Source organism: Somniosus microcephalus, chromosome 3 (assembly GCF_052327205.1).
Source record: "Somniosus microcephalus isolate GS21.2 chromosome 3, FLI_Smic_1.0, whole genome shotgun sequence".
Taxonomy (NCBI): domain Eukaryota; kingdom Metazoa; phylum Chordata; class Chondrichthyes; order Squaliformes; family Somniosidae; genus Somniosus; species Somniosus microcephalus.
The window spans coordinates 73,954,540-73,976,933 of NC_140989.1; the positions used below are offsets into that span (position 1 = coordinate 73,954,540).

General features: G+C 42.1%; 1 protein-coding gene across 7 annotated transcripts in view; it reads left to right on the plus strand.

Annotated features, from left to right (window-relative positions):
- Positions 1-22,394, plus strand: part of ush2a (Usher syndrome 2A (autosomal recessive, mild)) — a 1,396,947-nt gene that overhangs the window by 624,517 nt on the left and 750,036 nt on the right. For all 7 annotated transcript variants that reach the window (XM_085981146.1, XM_085981156.1, XM_085981149.1 and 4 more), the window contains one exon: positions 13,533-13,694. In XM_085981146.1, coding sequence (XP_085837272.1) covers positions 13,533-13,694 — 162 coding nt within the window. The remainder of the gene's footprint in view (positions 1-13,532; positions 13,695-22,394) is intronic.

Sequence of the window (22,394 nt, forward strand, 5' to 3'; positions counted from 1 at the left end):
GCAAAGCCATTTGCTGGAAAACTCCAACCTAATTTGATGACAAAGTACATTGCCAGACCATAATTGTTCCATTTTTGGTGAGAAAATGAATCAAACTCGATACCGTTTAATGACATGCATCTTTAATAGCTGTAATGCAGATTAATGGGCTTTTTAATTGCTGTTACATTGTTCATGCAAGAGCCTCGTCGTTAATATGAGGCATCTGAAAGATTAATGAAAGCTTCTTCATTTTACTACAGCAGAGAAGTAAATCTAGAGACAGTCTGACTAAAAAGAATTGATTGTATGGCAAAGTATGAAATTGGAAATCAAATGCTTGATTTCCATGAGCTTCTTAAACTTACAAAGTATTTTTATTGCTAAGCCTTCTTAGTACATTCAAGTTTACCACAGGATTTAACACATTTTATTTAACCTTCAAGTTCATTATTCGGGCTGCCTCTGCTGCTTACTGGGATAGGTTTCGATTTTGTCATGATGTCTAAACATAGACTTGAATATGCTGCATATCCCTGAAGACAGTGCAGACCACAACCCCAGCCATATAAATTTCATTCAAAACTGCAAATGACTTCGAACTTTTAGTGCCAAGGAACAGATTCTTCTATAGAAACATATAATAGATTTACTTTGCAGTGCTGTGAAAGAGTAATTACCATTTTTTAATCTAATTTGGCTACTGTTCCTTGAGTACCTTAGTGGAACCATGGAGTGACTTTAGCAAGAAATTAAACACAGAACAAAAATAATACACTAGAATTAACTTGACTTTAAATGCACAAAAATCTTTTTAAATCAATTAAATTAGTGGTCAGGTGTTTTATTTATATAAATAATATTATTAGAAAGAAATAAGACAAGAAATGTAGTTTTTGTTGTTATTTAACACACCATTGTAAAGAGTAAGCAGCTTTTTTAGTCAATTCATTTTCATCCAGTCGGTTATAATTTATAGTCAATTCTTGCTCCTTATCCTTTGTTAATCAAACTGCTCATACCATGAAATAACTACAAAGATGGTATCAATATATAATTGATATGTAGATACATCTATTTGTGTGTTGGAAGAGAGTTCCTTCATGCACTGAACATTACTCTTAATAAATTAGGTTTCCTCCTGATTCCTGTGTTCAGTACTATGTGGAAAATACTGCTGCATGTTTTGAATCACTGAAACAAGTCATTATCAGATTTCTGTTTCTTTCTCCACAGATACTGGTTGACCTTCTGAGTATTTCCAGAATTTTCTGTTTATACTTCAGAGTTCCAGCATCCACAGTATTTTGTCTTTTGTATATTATCAGGCTCCTACTAGATTCTAAACTGAGCTCATTTCCATTCAGTGCTGAAGAATCAGGCCCAGAGTATTTTCTGTACAGATAATTGTATTTAGTCACTGTTACCTAGAAATTACTGTTAGCACTTAATATGTTTGTATGCTATTCCTTTGTCTGCTGTTTTAATTGTGTTAAAATCTTCTCTTCTTAAGCAGTCCCTCGGAACTGAGGATGACATGCTTCCACACTATAAAAATGAGTTCTCAGCTGACTGATGAGTCCAATGCAAGACCTACAGTCTCTGTCACAGGTGGAGCAGACGGTGGTTGAAGGGGCGGGTGGGTGGGGTGCTTGGGTTGACGTGCGCTCCTTCCGCTGTTTGCGCTTAGCTTCCGCTTGCTCCCGGCGAAGAGACTCGAGGTGTTCGGCGCCTTCCCGGATGCTTCTCCTCCACTTTGTGCGGTCTTGGGCCAGGGATTCCCAGGTGTCCTTGAGGATGTTGCACATCTTCAATGAGGCTTTGAGCGTGTCCTTTAAGTGTTTCCTCTGCCCACCTGGGGCTCTCTTGCCGTGTCGGAGCTCCAAGTAGAGCGCTTGTTTTGGGAATCTCGTATCGGGCATGCGGATGATGTGGTCCATCCATTGGAGCTGATCGAGCCTGGTCAAAGCTTTGATGCTGGGGATGTTGGCCTGAGTGAGAACACTGACGTTGGTGCACCTATCCTGCCAATGGATTTGCAGGATCTTACAGAGGCAGCGTTGGTGGTACCTCTCCAGTGCTTTGAGGTGCCTGCTGTACATGGTCCATGTCTCTGAAGCATACAGGAGGGCGGGAATCACTACTGCTCTGTAGACCATGAGCTCGGTGCTGGGTTTGGGGTCCTGGTCTTCAAACACTCTCTTCCTCAGGCGACCGAAGGCTGCACTGATACACTGAAGGCAGTGTTGGACTTTGTCATCGACGTCTCCCCTGGTTGACAGTAGGCTCCCGAGGTATGGAAAGTGGTCCACGTTGTCAAAGGCCTCGTCATGGATTTTGATAATCAGGGAGCAATGCTGTATGGCAGGGGCAGGTTGGTAGAGGACCTTTGTCTTACAGATGTTTAGTGTAAGGCTCATGCTCTCGTACGCTTCGGTGAAGGTGTTGACGATGCTTTGGAGTTCGACCTCAGAGTGTGTGCAGACGTAAGCGTCATCTGCATACTGTAATTCGGTGACAGATGATGGGACGACCTTGGATCTGGACTGGAGGCGACGGAGCTTGAACAGTTTCCCGTTTGTTCTGTAGATTAGCTCCACTCCAGCGGGGAGCTTACTGAGGGTGAGATGGAGCATTGCAGCCAGGAAGATCGAGAAGAGTGTTGGTGCGATGACACAGCCTTGCTTGACCCCAGTCCGTATGTGAATTGGGTCTGTGGTGGATCTGTTAGTCAGGATCACTGCTTGCATGTCGTCGTGAAGCCAGCGGAGGATGGTGACAAACTTTTGAGGGCAGCCGAATTTGAGGAGGACACTCCATAATCCCTCACGGCTGATGGTGTTGAAGGCCTTTGTGAGGTCAAAGAAGGCCATGTACAGCGGTTGGTTCTGTTTCCAGCATTTCTCTTGTAGTTGACGTGCGGTGAAGAACATATCCATTGCGCTCCTTAGTGGGCGGAATCCGCATTATGGCTCTGGGAGGAGCTCTTCAGCCACTGGGAGAAGGCGATTGAGGAGGATTCTTGTGATGACTTTCCCTGTGGCAGACAGCAGGGAGACTCCTCTGTAATTACCGCAATCGGACTTGTCACCTTTCTTGAAGATGGTCATGATTACAGCATCTCTGATATCCCCCGGCATGCTCTCCTCCTTCCAAATAAGAGAAATGAGTTCATATATTCGCGCCAGTAGTGCTTCTCCGCCATGTTTTAGCACCTCAGTGGGGATTCCATCTGCTTCTGAGGTGTTAAAATACCAGACAAAAAAATGTCATATGAAGGTGTTAGGCATTCGTCCGCTAATATTGCCATTAATCATTTCTAGGGTTATATATTTTGGGCCTAGCTAGAAATTTTTGTAATAGTTGATTGTGCTTAGCTCAACACACTTACCAGACCTGAAGTTTATTACAGACATTTTACAGCTTCACTTCATAAACCAAATATTTATAATTAGAAATTCCAACAATGATTAAAACAATACTAAGTGAGAATTCTGAAAGTTTTTCTTTAATCAAATAAATATCAGAAAAAATAGAAAGCATTATTACTGATTACTGAAATGTAGTCGTTGCAAGTTCAAATTCTATATACTTTGGGAGATTTGCATCAGAAATAATCACATTTTCTCAAACAGTAATCAATAACACTTCTGCCTCCTGCAAGTTTCAATACTCGGACTCATCCCGCTCAGTACTTGCATTAACATTGTTTTAAGATGAAGACCGCCACAAAAGTTGCAGCCTCATGTAAGTTTGAACTCTGCTATTGCTAATGACTTTTGGTTCATTATGCAGAGTGAAAAAATGTTAAAAGTAAAAAAGAAATTTGCCAAAAAAATGGGAACGTCTAAAAATTGTCATCATCAAAAGGGCAAAAATAAAAAGTAAAAATGGAATTCTCATAAAAGAAAGCAATTGCATGGTTAAAAAGTAACTTTTAAGAGATAGCTAATTGGCTTTGTGGTTAAAGATTTGACATGTATCTTTGTAGTTAGAGCTCAGACTCGCAGTAAACAAAAGTCAGCAAATACTCGTATAATGGTTTATCAGAGTTTTCATTCAGTTGCTTGGTGAATGTGCTATTCATATTAACATAAATCTTTGGTTTAGGAATAGCTATCCCGTGACATTGAATTGTTGGGCTGCTGAGATACCATTCTGGCTAATTCGAACTCAACATTGTTGGTACGATGTGTATTTGTAAACGTTGCATTGATACAAGTGCTTAGGTGCCCAAGATAATTCTATTTCATAGTGAACAAACTGGAGACTTCATAAGTGCATAATAAAAATATTGGGGTACATTTTCATTTTCACCATCTGGGCAGTAATCTGGCAGAGTGAATTGTACACCCCTTGTAGAACATGCCTGAATTTCATTCCATTGAAATCAATGGAATGTAAATTGGGTGGGTTATACAATGGGCAGCTGATCCGCTCCGCTAATTAACTGCCCATTCAGGAATGCTTTCTCTGAGTGCAGCACTGCATGCAGACCAACACGTCACAGTTACATGCACATTACAATCACAACCTATGGTAATATTATTGCTCTCAACAAGAATGAAAGTTTAAACATCATCATTTATAAGATAATGTGATTTATTTACAAAGGTGCAACAGATGAGGACAATTCCTTGAAGTATTTTTATTCTTTGCATTGTTAATTGATACATTTATTTTAATATTCAATTTTACACATCTCAAAAATGTTTGCTTGAACTGCACCACTTGTTTGAAAGCTTATACTGTACTAAGATTGACATTAATAGGACCATGAAGTATTACAAACTGCATGCTAACTGTTCACCTACAGCAAAGTCTATTGATTTTTTTTCATGAAGTGCTGGAATAGTGTGATATGCAGAGTCTGATATTGACATTTGGTCTTGCCTTGGGTAAGTAAATTTTGACCTGGGGCATGTAGAGTATTCATCATGGCAAAGCTTCCAATGCTGATAAATGTGCTGATGCCTCTTGATGTTTGTATTCAGGATTGATGCAGTTCAATCTCATACAGATGCTGTAAAACTGAGACCAATACTGTGTTCATATTATAATAACTATATCTGAAGATGCAATTATTTTGCTTTAGTATATCTTTATTATAAATTTGCTAAACTGTACAATGGATACAATGTATGAAACAGCAGTATTGTTACTCTTTATTAAAAGTAAAATTAAGGAATGCAATTTGTTGTCTTTTGCAGTTAAATCGGTGATACATAATTTTGTGTTCTAAAAACAGTAGAAAAATTCAAAATTCTGAGTTTTTTTATTTGTTCATGGGATGTGGGTGTTGGTGGCAAGGCCAGTATTTATTGCACATCCCTAGTTGCCCTTGAGAAGGTGGCGGTGAGCCGCCTTCTTGAACTGCTGCAGTCCGTGTGGTGTACTTCTTTGCAGCAGTTTTGGTGCAACTGAGTGGCTTGCTAGGCCATTTCAGAGGGCAGTTAAGAGTCAACCACATTGCTGTGGGTCTGGAGTCACCTATAGGCCTGACCAGGTAAGGATGGTAAATTTTCTTCCCTAAAGGACATTAGTGAACCAGATGGGTTTTTACAACAATCCGGTAGTTTCATGGTCACCATTACTGATACTAGCTTTTTATTCCAGATTTATTAAATTAACTGAATTTAAATTCCCCAGCTGCCGTTGTGGGCTTTGAGCTCCGGATCATTAGTCCAGGCCTCTGGATTACTAGTCCAGTAACATAACCACTATACTACCATTCCCATGTTTTGTTAAAATATTTTAGATTGTTAAAATAAAATCTTGGACAGTTCAAACCTAAGAATAGTTGTGTACAAGATTGAACATAACCTACCATTAAAATTATTTTTACTTTCCATACAGTTGAGCAAAGTTGCTGGTGTAAGAAATATCATGTTGCTTAAATCAGGATTTTTAAGACTACAGTTTATCTCCTTCATAGTTATACAGCATTACCTGGCCAGTGCAGAATCTTTCAATTCCTGATGCCTCCAAATTGACATCTAGAGAAAGATAGTGATTTGTGCTAAACATTGAGACCCCCATTCGGATATTAGCTGAATGCCTCTTTTCCAAGTTTTGAGCTAACATGTCGAGCCTCCAGGAGCTGCAGACGCTGGGACTAAACTATCCTTCTATTAAATAAGTAAAAGAAAGGAGTGATTCATGTTAAAATTGATCATCTTTAATTAAATGAATTGTTGTAATATGAGCATTTTGTTTACAGCAGAAGGTACCACCTGAAATGAACTAGGTAGTCAGAACCTGGGAGCTTTTTTAATCTTTGTGTTGCTTTTCAGGTCCATTTCAGACATGTTGATCTACCTGAAATGTAAAGGCTCTTTACCACAGTACAAAGTCCTTCATTTGTAAGGCTCGGTAGTGAGCGTATGCAGGCTGTTCAGCCGCTGGGGTTTAACAGCCAAGCCAGATACTGTAATTACTTGAATTCCATACTTCCCACAAGGTCACTGGCTAGTGATCAGTTGTAGAAACCCTTGGTCTCATTTTCTCCTTCCTAACCCAAGGGCACGGAAGGCAATTGTTACACCGACACTGTCAACTGGTGGAGATCAGCCAGTTCACATATTGGGGATCAAACCTGAGACTGAGACCTTCCTTATCTGTACAGCTCTGCTGCTCACTGGATATACTTGCTGAGCCATCTGGGAAGCTCAAGATCATTTTTAGCATATATAAGTCTGACAAAGAAAGCTACATTCATACCCATAACAACATAAATTTGACACAAAGTCATAAAGTGAAGCTACTGAATTGCACTTAAATTTAGGTGCACTACCTCTTCAGAGACTCGGCCAAGGCCACTGTATGCCAGTGACATAATGCTTTGTCAGCTCTGGTCTAGCAACTGTCAAACAGCTAACAAAATGTCACATTGCAATAATACATATTCAAACCTTGCTATGCCTAACTGCCTTCCCATTTCCAACCTCTTGGACCAATAAATTAATGCTAGTAGAAACCAGGTTATATGAGTGGTATGTGCAGAGTTCTCCAGTTTCCTCTAACACTTTGAGCTCTATAGTGCATGTGCCCATGTTTAGGCCTATCAGTATATTGCAAATACATCTATGGATGTAGAGTGGTGCTGCACAATTTTAAAGGAAAGTGGAATACTAGTAGCAAACATAACCTGGCCAGTACAAGTGAGTATACTACAATTGATATATCTGTAAAATAAAAACTGTTCTAGATTTACAGTGATAGGGCAGATTATAATGACTTTGAGTATCTAATGTGCACTTGCATTGCCTAAAACATAATAATAATAATCAACTTTATGGTCATTGTTAGTGCACAAGTGCAGTACAGCGAAATGTAGGCTTGCGGCTCCCGAGAGTGTACATTTAGATTAAGACATTTAAACATTCAACATTCATTTGGCTTGTAATACATTAACATAAACATAACCATAATAAAGTGCATTGGCAGATGTGCAGGCTTTAGAGTTTATTTGTGGAGTTCAGTAGGATGACAGCCCTGGGAAAGAAGCTGTTCCTAAATCTGGTCGTACGGGTGCGAATGCATCTGTAGCGTCTCCCAAATGGCAGGAGGGTGAACAGACTGTGGCTGGGGTGGGTAGGGTCTTTGATGATGGTCCGTGACCTCCGTAAACAGCGTTTCTGGTATATGTGCTCTATGGTCGGTAGCCGGGTGCCGGTAATGCGTTGGGCAGTTTTGACTACCCGCTGCAGGGCTTTCCGGTCATAGTGGCTACAGCTGCCATACCATACTGTGATACAGTTCGTCAGGATGCTCTCTATTGTGCAGCGGTAAAAGTTAGAGAGGATCAGGGGTGACAGGTTACATCCCTTCAGCCTCCTTAGGAAATATAGGCGCTGCTGGGCCTTCTTCACCAGAGAGGAGGTATTGAGGGACCAGGAGAGGTCTTCCGTGATGTGGACTCCGAGGAACTTAAAGCTGTCCACCCTTTCCACCACAGCCCCATTGATGTGGATGGGGGTGTGACTTCCGCCTTTAGACTTCCTGAAGTCCACAATGATTTCTTGGTTTTCTTGATGTTAAGGGCCAGGTTGTTATTGGCGCACCACTTCACGAGATGCTGGACCTCCTCCCTGTAGGCTGACTCATCGTTGTTGGTGATCTGGCCTACTACCGTGGTATCATCCGCAAACTTGATGATGGTGTTGGAACCATGAACAGCCACACAGTCGTGGGTGAAGAGGGAGTAGAGGAGGGGGCTCAGCACACATCCTTGTGGGGCCCCCGTGTTCAGGGTCAGGGGGGGGAGGTGGGGTTACCTAATTTGACAGACTGGGGTCTGTTTGTTAGGAAGTCCAGGGTCCAGTTGCAGAGGGAAGTGTTCAGGCCAAGAGTGTGGAGTTTGGTGGCCAGCTTGTTGGGGACGATAGTGTTGAATGCTGAGCTGCAGTCTATGAAATAAAGAATAGATTTGCCTTTCTAATCTAGGCTTTATTAACTTAAAAATCCTGTAGCAGATCTTCAACACCCAGTCCCAACTAAAGGCTGGAAAGAACTGAATTTAGGATGGCCACCACAAATCACATGACATCAACTACCAATGAGATTACACCATATATCCCAAGGCAGGAAACAAACAACCAATCACAATACTTCTTACTAAACATAAAGAATAATCACCACATTCACCCCTCCTTTTAAAATATACTCCAACCTAAATAACCTTTACAATTTATAATTAATTATTTACAACTAAAACTATGCACAGACAAAATAAAACTATTCAACATGACACAATACTAAGTGAGCAACAACAAATAGTAACATTGCACATAAGTATTAAGTATCTCTCAACTAAAACAATATAATATAATATTTCAACAATTTTAAAACATTACTATCAATTTAAAAGTCCATTTTCAATCGGTCGACTGGATATCTTGTTCGTGTCGACCTTCTTAACCTTGGTGAAATTCCTTGCCCTCCCACACCAGGAGACACAGAAGTATCTTCTGCAGGAAGGCTATCCATATCCCGATTTTCAACGGTTTCCAGATTAGAAATCCCATCAGGAGGTAAACTGGGACGGTCATGAACATCCATCGAGGGCTGACTAATAGAAGTATAATTATCTGCAGTCGGATTGGAAATATTCATAGTATCTGTAACAGCATCCACATTATCTGAATCATGACTATTGTTAATATCCTCAGAAGAGGGCTGGCCACCACAAGGAGCCAAGTCTTTAATTGAAACAGTACTTTCTTTCCCATCTTGGAATCGAATATGAGTATATTGGGAATTTGCCTCCAACAGCTCCACCTCCTCCACTAAAGGATCATGTTTTGACAATCTAACATGGTGTCGAAGCAGCACAGGTCCCTGCATAGTAAGCCATGAAGGTACCGAATATCCCGTAGTAGATCTCCGCGGATAGTTAAAGAGCCTTTCATGGGGGATCACATTAGTAGCCGTTGAAAGCAATGATCTAATGGAATGCAGGGCATCAGGCAGTACCATTTCCCACTGTGTATTCTTAAGGTTCCGGGATGTCAAAGCCAACATAACTGCCTTCCAGATCACCCCATTGTATCGTTCGCACTGTCCATTACCCTGGGGATTATACGGGGTAGTTCTGCTAGTAGAAATTCCCCGACTCTGAAGGTATTCCTTCAACTGGGAAGACATAAAAGAACTTCCCTGATCCGAATGGATATACGCAGGCATCCCAAAGATGACAAACAGTTGAGTCAGACATTTGATAACTGTAGCAGCTGATACATCTGCGCAAGGAAAAGCAAAAGGGAACCTTGAAAACTCATCCACAACAGTAAATATATATCGGTTTTGAGTAGTTGAAGGAAGAGGCCCCTTAAAATCGACGCTCAAACGTTCAAAAGGAGAAGTAGCCTTTATAAGATGAGCTCGTTGAGGCTTAAAGAAATTCGGTTTACACCGAGCACAGATAGAACATGATGAAGTCATCCGCTTGACGTCTTCAACTGAAAAGGGCAAATTCTTACTGCGTACGAAGTGTATCATCCTCGTAACCCCAGGATGGCATAAGGCATTGTGAAGATTAATAAGCGTATCTCCGTGAATCACAGAACAATAAGCCCTCGACAGCGCATCAGCAGCAACATTATCCTTCCCCGGACGATAAACTATATCAAAATGGTAACATGCCAACTCAATCCTCCACCTCATTATTTTATCATTCTTAATCTTTCCAAAATGTTTGACATCAAACATAAAGGACACAGACTTTTGATCAGTTACCAACGTAAAATGTCGCCCCGATAAATAATGTCTCCATTTACGCAGTGCTTCTACTATTGCATACGCCTCTTTCTCTATTGAAGAATGCCTTTTTTCACTATTGTTCAAGGTACGTGAGAAAAAGGCCACAGGTCTTCCATTTTGGTTCAGAGTAGCCCCAATTGCAAAATCAGAAGCGTCCGTCTCAATCACAAAAGGAACCTGCTCATCAGTAGAATGCACAACTGCTCCAAGGATATCCTTTTTAAAATTATCAAAACACGTCCTGGCCTCCCATGATAGAGGCTATGTCGTAACCCGAATAAGAGGCCGGATCTTCTGTGAAAAATTTGCAATCCAATTAGAATAGTAAGAAAACAGTCCAACAACTCGTTGCAAAGCCTTAGAATTAGTAGGACAAGGTAAATCAATCAATGGTCGCAGATGTTCTGGGTCTGGTTTAATCTTGTTTCCCGAGATAATGTACCCCAGTAGATTTACCTCAGCGGTCGAAAAGGTACACTTCTCTTTATTGAAAGTTAAACCAACTTTTTCCGCAGCTTGAAGGAATCTTTCTAAATTAGAATCATGCTCCACCCTTGATTTGCTACACACCGTGATGTCATCTAAGTATGAAAAGGTGTCAGAGAGAGAGTTATCACTTATAAGAGCATCCATTGCCCGTTGAAAACAAGCAACACCATTAGTAACACCAAATGGTATTCGGCAAAACTGGTACAGCTTTCCACCAGCCTCAAAGGCCGTATATGGTTGATCCTTCTTAACAATAGGAATCTGATGATAAGCACTCTTTAGGTCAATAGTGCTAAAAACCTTATACTGAGATACTTTATTGATAAGCTCATCAATCTTAGGCAAAGGGTACGCATCTAATTGAGTATACCTATTAATAGTTTGGGAATAGTCTATCACCATTCGTTTCTTATGTCTCTCGTTAGTCGTGCCAACTACCTGTGCCCGCCAAGGCGAACAACTAGGTTCAATGATTCCTTCCAATAAGAGACGTTGAACTTCAGAATTAATAAATTCTCTATCCTGACTGCTATACCTTCTTGACTTGGTAGCAATTGGCTTACAATCCGGCATCAAATTGGAAAAAAGTGATAATGGAGAAATGGATAAAGAGGTTAATCCACAAATAGATAAAGGTGGCTTAGTCCCTCCAAATGAAAGACTGAGAGACTTGTGTAACTGAAGCACATCATGACCAATCAAAATATCCGCACAGAGATTAGGCAAAACAGATAAGCGTATATCAGTATACGTATTACCTAGAAGAATCAATTTCACAAGGCAACAACCAGCTACTTGTGAAGTGAGAGTCGTCTGAGCCATACACACCTGATAGGAAACAGGCGAAATTTTCAAATGCTTCTCCTTTGCAAACTGAAGACTTATAAAACTCTCGGTACTGCCCGTATCTATAAGGGCCTTCACTTCCAACCCATTAACTTGGGCCGTAACTATAGCTTTGTTTAGGCCATGAGCAAATGCAGCAGAAATTGATGCAATAAACACCCTATCTAAAGGCTGAATAGTCACAGAGGAGGTAATTGAACCTGATGATTTACACACACGTGCGTAATGACCTCTCTTGCCGCATTTACTACACACAGCCTCCCGAGCAGGACACTTCAGACGAGGGTGCCGGACGTTCCCACAAAAATAACACTTCTGAATCCTAGAGGCAACAGCCGCCGAAGTAGAAACTGTTTCAGAATCTAGTAAACCACTCCTATTACGTCCACATAATTCCTTTTCATCCGGAACTGCCGAAACCACAGTCACAGGCCGATTAAAAAGAGCATAAGAATCCGAACTTCTCTGAGCCACATCCAATGTAGAAGCTTGCTCAAAAGCACTCTTAAGATCCAAAGTCTTATTTTCTAACAACCGCTGACGAATTGATCTAGACAGTAATCCATTAATAAAAGCATCCCGTACCGATTCTTCCTTATATTCTTCAGCCGTCACGGCCTTATAATTACAGTTAACACTAAGGCACCGAAGTGCTTGTAAATAAGTATCCAAAGATTCTCCCACTTGCTGCCTACGGGCAGATAGAAGGTGACGTGCAAATACCTCATTCTTTGGTTTAACAAAAATCTTTTCCAATGTAGAAATAGCCACTTCGTAAGTTTTACAGTCCAAAATATACTTATACACATCCGGAGCAATGTAGTTGATCAGCATATTCAGCTTATTTAGAGACTCTTGATCCAACACGCCCAAAAAGTTTTTAAATGTACAATACCAGTGTTTCCATTTATCATCCACTCCTGCAGAATTAGGGTCAGCATTGAATCGTTCTGGTTGAAGATATCGCTCCATTCTGACATAAAGTTAATAAATTGAAATAAAGAATAGATTTGCCTTTCTAATCTAGGCTTTATTAACTTAAAAATCCTGTAGCACATCTTCAACACCCAGTCCCAACTAAAGGCTGGAAAGAACTGAATTTAAGATGGCCACCACAAATCACATGACATCAACTACCAATGAGATTACAGCATATATCCCAAGGCAGGAAACAAACAACCAATCACAATACTCCTTACTAAACATAAAGAATAATCACCACAGTCTATGAACAGCAACCATCTAAGTGATTCAGTGCAGAGTGTAGAGCAGTTGTGATTGCATCCTCCGTTGATCTGTTTGCATGATAGGCAAACTGGTGTTGGTCAAGAGAGGCGGGAACACTGGCTTTGATGTGAGCCAGGACCAGTCTCTTGAAACACTTCATTATGATGGGTGTGAGTGAGACAGGTCGATAGTCGTTCAGGCACGTCACAGCCGTTTGCTTTGGCACAGGAATAATGGTAGCGGTTTTGAAGCATGTGGGGACTACTACCTGGGCCAATGACAGATTGAAGATGGCGGTGAAGACATCAGCCAGCTGATCACATTCCTTGAGTACCCGTCCAGGGATGCTATCCAGTCCAGCAGCCTTTCGTGTGTTCACTCCGCGTAGAACACCCCTTACGTCGGAGGTCGACAGAGTGAGCACCTGGTCTTCCGGGGGTGGCAAGGCTTTGGTAGCCGGCTCCCTGTTGTCCCTGTCGAAGTGAGCGTAGAAGTTGTTAAGCTCCTCCGGAAGGGAGGCATCGCTAACCGGGGGGCTGGTGTTTTTGCTCTTGTAATATAAGAATGATTAACCATTTAGCATTATAACAAAAATAGAAACTGTAAATTGAATAAAAGTTGCCTTTATTAAGGAGAATGCTGTATAAATGGAATTGGGGAAATTTGAATTTAAAGTAAACTGTACACTAAACAAGAGTACCTAAACTTTATTTGTCGTCTTTTTCTTTTAGCTCCTGAAGATGTTCACGCTCCATCTGTTGTGTCTTTTCCTACTTCATTATTGGTGTCATGGCCTTTACCAAAGCGACCAAATGGTATTATCACCCATTATATTATGTTCAAAGATGGTAAACTGATCTACACAGGCAGTGAACAAACATACAATGTGACTGGTAAGTTTTGCATTTTGTATTAATAATCAGGCTCAACATAGTTAAAACCTTAAGTAAACATATACAATATTTTATTGTTCTACATGGAATCTTGAAAGTAAAAATGCCTGGAAATTCATTCACAGGATATGCATACTAGAAAATAAAAAGTTGCATTGGTACTATTTAATTACATATTTAAAATTAAATTGCAATTACCTACTAGGATGACTAGTTTACCTTGAATTATTGTCAGATTGCATTTTTCAGTTAATACAAACAAACGTTGAATTATTCTTAAGTCTCTGATTTCATATACACCCAGAATTAATCCAAGATTCAAACGGGTTGGGCTCATCCCCACACCCCATGTTAAAATAAACTGACTTTGTGAGATGCATTTTCTTCATTTATATTTACTTATAAGTCAGTTTAACTGTAAAGGAAGCTCAGCTGTCAAAAGACTATAGTGCACTTGTTTCTGTTGATCCCATTTAGTTTCCCTTTGTTATATTTGTTTCATGCATCTCTCTATAGTTTTCTTTTAAAAGTTGTTTACCTATATTTCTACAGTGGCATTATTCTTGTTGTTTCCAAAGAAATGTTTAACATCCCAATTCTCTCCTTTTCTACTTCCTTGCTTGTTCAGCTCTCAATAGCTCCTGGCTATATCCCTGCAATCTTCCAAATTAATAATTTTCCATCTTTCCATTCAATTCCCATGATCTGCTGTCTTTGCCCTTTTCCTTTTGGCTTGGTCCATTACAATTTCCAGCTCCTATCATTTTCTATCACCCAATTCTATCCAAGCAGTTTCACATCCCTGTCCTTTTTTCATATTTTTATTTGATCAACCAGCTGTGTCCTTCATCTTATCCTAGCTTTATCCCCATAATCTATAAACTGAGTTATTCATCAACACAGATGTTATTGTGACATCACAACAGCTGCCAATACGGAAGTACTATTTGATTTGTAGCTTTTAGTTATTTTCTATTCTTTTCAGTGTGCCCAGCTAAAATGGCACACATGCAATTTCCATCCCGATCTCTGCCTGGCTAGGCTAATTTGAAACTGTACTTTGTAAAAGCAATTCTGGTTTGCTCTTCCCGTAATTTTCCCACCTTTCTGGTGAGGAAATGTGCAGCCTTTCCGTATGAATCTTAACTGCAAACAGGAATTATACATTCCCACAATTCCATAGCTTTGTATTGCCTTTTACCTTTGTTGTACTTACTTTGTTGCCAATATTTCCATTTCCCTGTGCCCCCGCCCTGCAGTTCCTGAACTTATAGCTGGGCTATAATTTCATTGGTACCAATTGGCCTCTGGTACTTTGCCCACATTGCCTTTCTTCATGTTTAACCCTAGTATGAGGCATCACCACTAAGCCTGATTCTGACCTCACCCAAAGCCCACTCATCTCCACTCAAGCACAGGTTGTGGGATAGTGACCAGGAGTGTGTAATGATATGAGCAAATAGTGATGGTATTTGCCTGTTTGATTATGATGCCTTACCAGCATAATTGCATGTATTGATTATTTATGCCTGACCAGCAGAGGGCATGTGAGAGACAAGCAGTTTAGGTTTAGTTTCAGTTTCGCTTTAGATGGATCTCTAAGATGGTGTCTCCTGTAATGCTGTTAACAGAGATGAACAAGCTTTAGATTAAAAGACATTCTCTTTCATAAATGTCTCGTCATTGAACCCACATACAAAACAATACAGAGTGGGAACCCATTTTTCTTTCCTAGTCCAAGGGCACTGAAGCAAGCTTAAGTGGCTCTACAGTCACCCTAGCTGATTCTTCTCTGGAGAAGAGAATGCTGCCAATACAGCAGTAAAGGAGGAGGCACCTGTGATATTGGATAGGATAAAAATAGATAAAGAGGAGGTACTTAATAGGTTGGCAGTACTCAAAGTAGAACAGTCACTCGGTCTGGATGGGATGCTTCCTAGGTTACTGAGGGAACTAAGGGTGGAAATTGCGGCGCCTCTGGCCACAATCTTCCAATCCTCCTTGGATATGGGGGTGAACTGGAGGATTGAAAATGTTACACCACTGTTCAAAAAAGGGGACAGGGATACATCCAGCAACTGCAGGCCAGTCAGCCTAATGTAGGGAAATGTTTAGAGACAATGGGGGGAGAAATTGGGCTCTGTAGTGCCCATTGCAGGGAGGCTACAACGTAGGCAGCCTCTTTCTGCCTGGGCTGTATGTGATCAAATAATGCATAAGCGATGCCAGTAACCTCAACCACAATTCCCCATTCACCTACTGTCCCACACTCCTTAACTTTCCTCTATCACTGACCTTCACATCGTCCTCTTTCCGGCAACACAAAAATAAAAGCCAACACAAAATACACATTCCAATCCAAATTTATAAATTAAATCATGCCATAATGCATACAAAAATAAACTTGTGCATTCCCTTAGTGCCTCTTCTGTGTGCCTTTGCCCCTCCTAGTGCTCTTACGAGGTACTTCCCCAATGGCTGCAGCATGGTTAGTGGAACGCTGCTGACCCTCAGTTGAGAAGAGGGCTGATAGCCTTGGAGGGCGACCTCGAGCAGCTCTGGCCCTAGAAGGCCCAGTTTCAGACTGCACCATCTCAGCCTGGGCTGCAGCAGTCTGGGCTGGCTGACAGGCAACAGCAAGGACACTGGTGAAGTGGCGGGGGTGGGAGCACAAATGCTGTCATCCTGAAAGAGGACAACAGGTTCGACCTGTCAAACCTGTGCTGGCTCTCAGCAAGAGCACTTCAGCTAGTTCCACTCCCCCGCCCTTTCCTCATAGCCCTGCAAATTTTTTTCCTTCAGGTACTTATCCAACTCCCTTTTGAAAGCCTTGATTGAGTCTGCCACCACCACCCTTTCAGGCATTGCATTCCAGATCATAACCACTCACTGAGTAAAAAAGTTTTTCCTCATGTCACCTTCGTAATCCATGAAGCCACTGCCACTCTGCCGGGGCGGCACCTCAGCAATCCTATTAATCTGCTGGGACAACAGATTGCTAGACTGCTGTGACACCCTGCAAGTCCCTTTGGACACTGGTATCCACAGCCATAATGCAGCAGTCCGAGCTTGCATGGCAGCAGTCCGAGCTTGCCAGACAGCACTCACACCTTTGATGGAAGTTGCTTGTGCTGCAATGGAAGCTGAGACATTGGCCATCAAATGCCACATCATGGTTGGTTCTACAGGTGTGCTGATGGAGGTGACCACCTGCTCTGTGTTGGAAAGGATGGACTCCAAGCTCTCTGCAAAGCCCTGTGCCAAGTGGTGCTGGAGCCCTCCATGCTCCTTGACAATGAGTGCAGGATTTCCAATGCACCAAGCATTTGGGTGTGTACAACCATCTGTCTTTTAAGTAGCATGGCCTAGCGAAGTCCTCATCTGAGTCTCTGCAGCAAAACTAGTGTGCGACTTCACCCTCCGGTGAGCTGGCACCTGCGCTATCCTTTCCCCCAGATTCTATCCTCTAAAATAAGCACAGTGTCAGCATCTGAGCTGGTGGCTGCGACTGTGAGATCAAATTAAGGTGTCTCTTCATCTTCACTTTCTTCTTTCACATCCTCTACTGACTGGGTAGGTTCCAGTTCCTGGGTATCTGAAATGAGAAAGGGACAAAGGTTGGGTTATGGTGAGGGGAGCGAAGAAAGTAAAAAGTGCATGATTTCTGTAGCTTCACAGTCAGAAGGGATTGAGGGATGAGGGAGAAGTGGGATGAGAGAAGGAAGATTAGGTATGCAGATACCCTCAGCATCAATTGCTTCAGCCCTGCTTATGGCCACGGCCTCAGCGATAACCCTTCCCATGATGGCCAGCACTGTCTCCTCCATGGGCATTAAAACATGCAGATGTACTTGTCCCCTTCCAGTTAATTCCTGCTGCCTCCTGTTAGGCGCCACCTTCTCCTGCAAGAAAGAGCAAAGGTATCAGTGAGTGTCGTACAATATGTTTGGGTGATATGGCTGTCATGGTTAAATATTTGCCAGTGTGCGAGCTGTGAGATGTGCGTGTGAGGCTTGCAACAGTGCTAAGTGCATGAGGGTGAGGTAAAGCATATGAATGTTAGGATTGAGTCCTGATTGATAGAGATTGTTAGTAGGTGAGTGATGGGATGTAGTCAATTGAGCAGTGGATGAGGCTAGTGGTGCAGTTGGTAGGATATGCCATTTGAAGATGAACTCACTAACATTGACATCTCATGTGAAATCATTGAACCTCTTCCTGCGCTGCATCCATGTTCTTGGAGCTATACTCCTGGCATTCACCTCCACCATTATTTCTTCCCACTGCCTCCTGAGCATGTGTCTGGAGGGCCTCCTCTGTTCCACCTCTTCCACCAAGACCTCCAGTGCAGTGCACACTCTCTACCATGGTAAGCCATTGATCAAATTACCAGAGCACAGATTCAGTTTTCAAATGACTCCCACCAGTTCTTGCAGCCACAATGCACCTCCCCATTAAGAGGTGCGACTGCCTTTAAGTAGTGCTAGGCACTCACGATATCATGCCCCTTGCTGATGCATGCAGCCAATGAACAGGGTGGGGAATGCTGGCTGCACACAGCAATCATGGAAAAAAGCTGGCAGAACACATTTGACATGCAGCCTGCATTGCAGTGAATGGGCATGGGTTAATTGTGCATTGTGATCCCTGCGCCCATTTTCAGGGGTTATCTAATCTAACCCCCACCAATCCAGGACAAAATGAATTGGCATTTGTTGTGGTGAACGTTGGCTTTTCAGACTAGAGGGAATTATACAGTGCTGTTCCCCAGGGGTTGGTATTCGGACCACTGCACCTTTTGATATATATTAATGACCTGGACTTGGGTATACAGGGCATAATTTCAAAGTTTGCTAATGATACAAAACTCAGAAATGTAGTAATCAATGAAGAGGATCATAACAGACTTCAGGAGGACAGAGACAGACTGATAAAATGGGCAGGCACGTGGCAGTTGAAATTTAATGTAGGGAAGTGTGATCTAATACATTTTGGTAGGAATCTTAAGGCGAGGCAATATGAACTAAATAGTACAATTTTAAAGGGAGTGCAGGAACGGAGAAACCTGGGCGTTCATATACACAAATCTTTGAAGGTGGCAGGACAAGTTAAGAAGGCTGTTAAAAAAGCATATGGATCCTTTGCTTTATTAATACAATTATGCTAAACTTTTAGGCCTCAGCTGGAGTATTGTGTTAAATTCTGAGCACTACACTTTAGGAATTATGTCAATGACATGGAGAGGGTGCAGAGGAGATTCACTAGAATGGTACCAGGGATGAGGAACTTAAGTAATGTGGAGAGACTGGAGAAGCTGGGGTTGTTCTTAGAGCAGAGAAGGTTAAGAGGAGATTTGATAGAGGTGTTCAAAATCATGAATAATGAGTAAATAAGGAGAAACAGCTCCCAGTGGCAGAAGGGTCGGTAACCAGAGGACACAGATTTAAGGTGATTGGCAAAAGAACCAGAGGTGACATGAGGAAACATTTTTTTACACAATCAGTTGTGCTCTGGAATGCACTGCCTGAAAGGATGGTGGAAACAGATTCAATAGTAACATTCAAAAGCGAATTTGATAAATACTTGAAGGGAAATAATTTACACGGTTATGGGGGAAAGAGCAGGGGAGTGGGATTAGTTTGATGGCTTATCAAAGAGCCGGTGCAGACACGATGGGCCGAATGGCCGCCTTCTGTGTTGTATCATTCTATAATTCTGTGATTACCTAACTCAACATAGACCACGAACTAAACCTAGGATCTATCTGGTCAATATGGCTCACCTACTAGGTGAGCCATGCAGGAACTTCACTTGTTTTCAAATCCCTCCATGGCCTTTCCCCTCCCTATTTCTGTAACCTCCTCCAGTCCTACAAACCTCTGAGATCTATTCGCTCCTCCAATTCTGGCCTCTTGCGCATCCCCGATTGTCATCGGTCCACCATTGGCGGCCATGCCTAAGCTCTGGAATTCCCTCCCTAAACCTCTCTGCTTCTCTACCTCTCTCATCCTTTAAGATGCTCCTTAAAAATTATCTCTTTGACAATGTTTTTTGTCACCTGGCCTAATATCTCTTTATATGGCTCGGTATCAAATTTTGTTTGATAACTCTCTTGTGAAGTTAAAGGCGCTATATAATTGCAAGTTGTTGTATCTGTTTGAAGAATACTTGCTGATGTAACTGAGGCCATCGCTCACCATTTCCTTCCCTCAGTAATTAATCAGGATCAAAAATAAAAGAAAAAAGAAACATTTGCATTGATGTAGCTCCTTACACAACCACAGGATGTCCCAAAGCGCTTTGCAACCAATGAAGTACTTTTGAAGTATAGTCACTGTTGTAATGAAGGAAAATATAGAATGTAGAAAAATATTGGCCCAGAAATTCGGGTCGGGGGCTTCCCGCGGGTGCAAGCCCCCGACCTGCACTTACCTAGCACGCCGGTTGTTGTGCTGTGGGCCCGCGTGGGATTCCGATCCTGGGCCTCCTCCAACTGCCGGCGCGCAGTGCTTGCATATCCCAGGGGCGCAGTTAGTTCGATGCGTCCCCTGGGATCACGTGGGCCATGGAGAGCCAATGGTAGCAGGGAATGCTTCATTCATAAGTTTGACAGGAAGAGCTGTCAAACCTATAAATACTATAAGCCCCAAAACATCATTAAAACTTCAAATAAATTTAAAAAAAAACATTTTTAAAATAACTATAAATTACTGAAATAACTATTTTAAACAATAATTTAAATTTTTGAAAAAGTTAATTACATTTTCAAACGGGGCTAAAAATAAACTTAACTTTCTTTAAAGTATTTAAAAATAATAAACCTGTGGAAAAAATGTTTTAATTTTAATTAATTCACCACTTACCTTGTTAAAAGCAGGCCTTGCGCCTGCTTTTTAAAAGTGTAACTGCTGGAGACTTACCCTCCCGCAGAAACCTGCAAAAAAAACGTAAGTTCGATGCGCACGTGCTGCCTCTCCAGCGGACGCATTCCACCTGTCTACCCCTTCTTTCAGGGGAACAGAAGTGCCGGTTTCCCACGCATGCGCAGTGCATGCACGAAACCAGCACTTTCGTTGGGCCTACGCGTGAGTACCCCATGCGTACTCACGTGTTGGGACCCGAATTTCTGGGCCATTAGCCTGCACCACAAGAATCGTACATGTTCAATTTTTCCACACATTTTCAATTAATTTTATTTTCTGCTCTATTTGAGATTGCTCAAGTCACTCACCAATCACTGGCTGAGCAGCGGAGCAGAGGGAACCTGTGTCTAGGGTTTTGCATTGGAGATTTTGGGGTTGAAAATCCACAACCCTTCTGGTGTATTCCCACCATAGCTCAGTGGGGGTGCACCAGCAGGGCTGTAAATTAGGCTAGGACCTGGCTATGCCGGGTTCTAGCCTTGCGTCAGAGATTCACTCGAGTCATGTAAGGGTACTCGAGTCATGTAAGGGTCAGAGTCTCAACTTGCCCCAAACAAGGTCAGTGCATAGGAGGAACATGGCCAGAAACAGGACTCCCAACATTAGAAGTTCCTGCATTCCCAGTCTCTCAGTAGCTAGTCAGAACATATTGATGATTCCAGGCCAGCAAATGTAGGATGTGGGCTTGACCCATGGAAGTCTTGGCATGTGTCATGACCTGGAGGGTTGAAGAATAAAAAATATTTTCATATATATTTTACGGGCCATCTTACAAAGGCTGAGGGCGACACCTCTCTTGTCTTTCTGGGGGATCCTGTCAGCCCTATAGCACTACAGTTTGAAAACCTTAATGGCATGTGAGCCTGACATTGGTAGGGTAATGAGGGAACCTCCCCTTAATCCTGGAGGGGTCAACGGCAGAAGGTCCCAGCGAGTACATTATGGTACTCACCAGGATGCAACCTCCTCAGGATTTTCGGCCCCCTTAAGTAACCCTGTAGGATGCTTGAGAATGGACTGATGTGGATCATACTCTAACTTTTCCCTCCTCTCTATGAGGAATTATATGATGACTGAGGTATTATGTCCGTGAATGATTGAGACACGGACAGCAGGAGTTGAACAAAACAAGTCTTTACTGATGGAAGTCAATAGTGAAACTGAAAACAACAGAGGCTCACTAGCGCCTTTTATACAGGGGTGGTCACTGCCGGTACTGCAGTCTGAGACCAGTTATTCTCTTAAAGGTACATACACATGAGGCATGGCTGAGTGAGAATTTACAATGTGGTAAATTGCTTACATGACTAGCAAGTACCCACTTCATAGCATTTAAGTGTCAGCTCACTGTGTGTGGTGATTATTCTTTATGTTTAGTAAGAAGTATTGTGATTGGTTGTTGCCTCTAGGATTCAGAAGTGTTATTTTTGTGGGAACGTCCGGCACCCTCGTCTGAAGTGTCCTGCTCGGGAGGCTGTGTGTAGTAAATGCGGCAAGAGAGGTCATTACGCACGTGTGTGTAAATCATCAGGTTCAATTACCTCCTCTGTGACTATTCAGCCTTTAGATAGGGCGTTTATTGCATCAATTTCTGCTGCATTTGCTCATGGCCTAAACAAAGCTATAGTTACGGCCCAAGTTAATGGGTTGGAAGTGAAGGCCCTTATAGATACAGGCAGTACCGAGAGTTTTATAAGTCTTCAGTTTGCAAAGGAGAAGCATTTGAAAATTTCGCCTGTTTCCTATCAGGTGTGTATGGCTCAGACGACTCTCACTT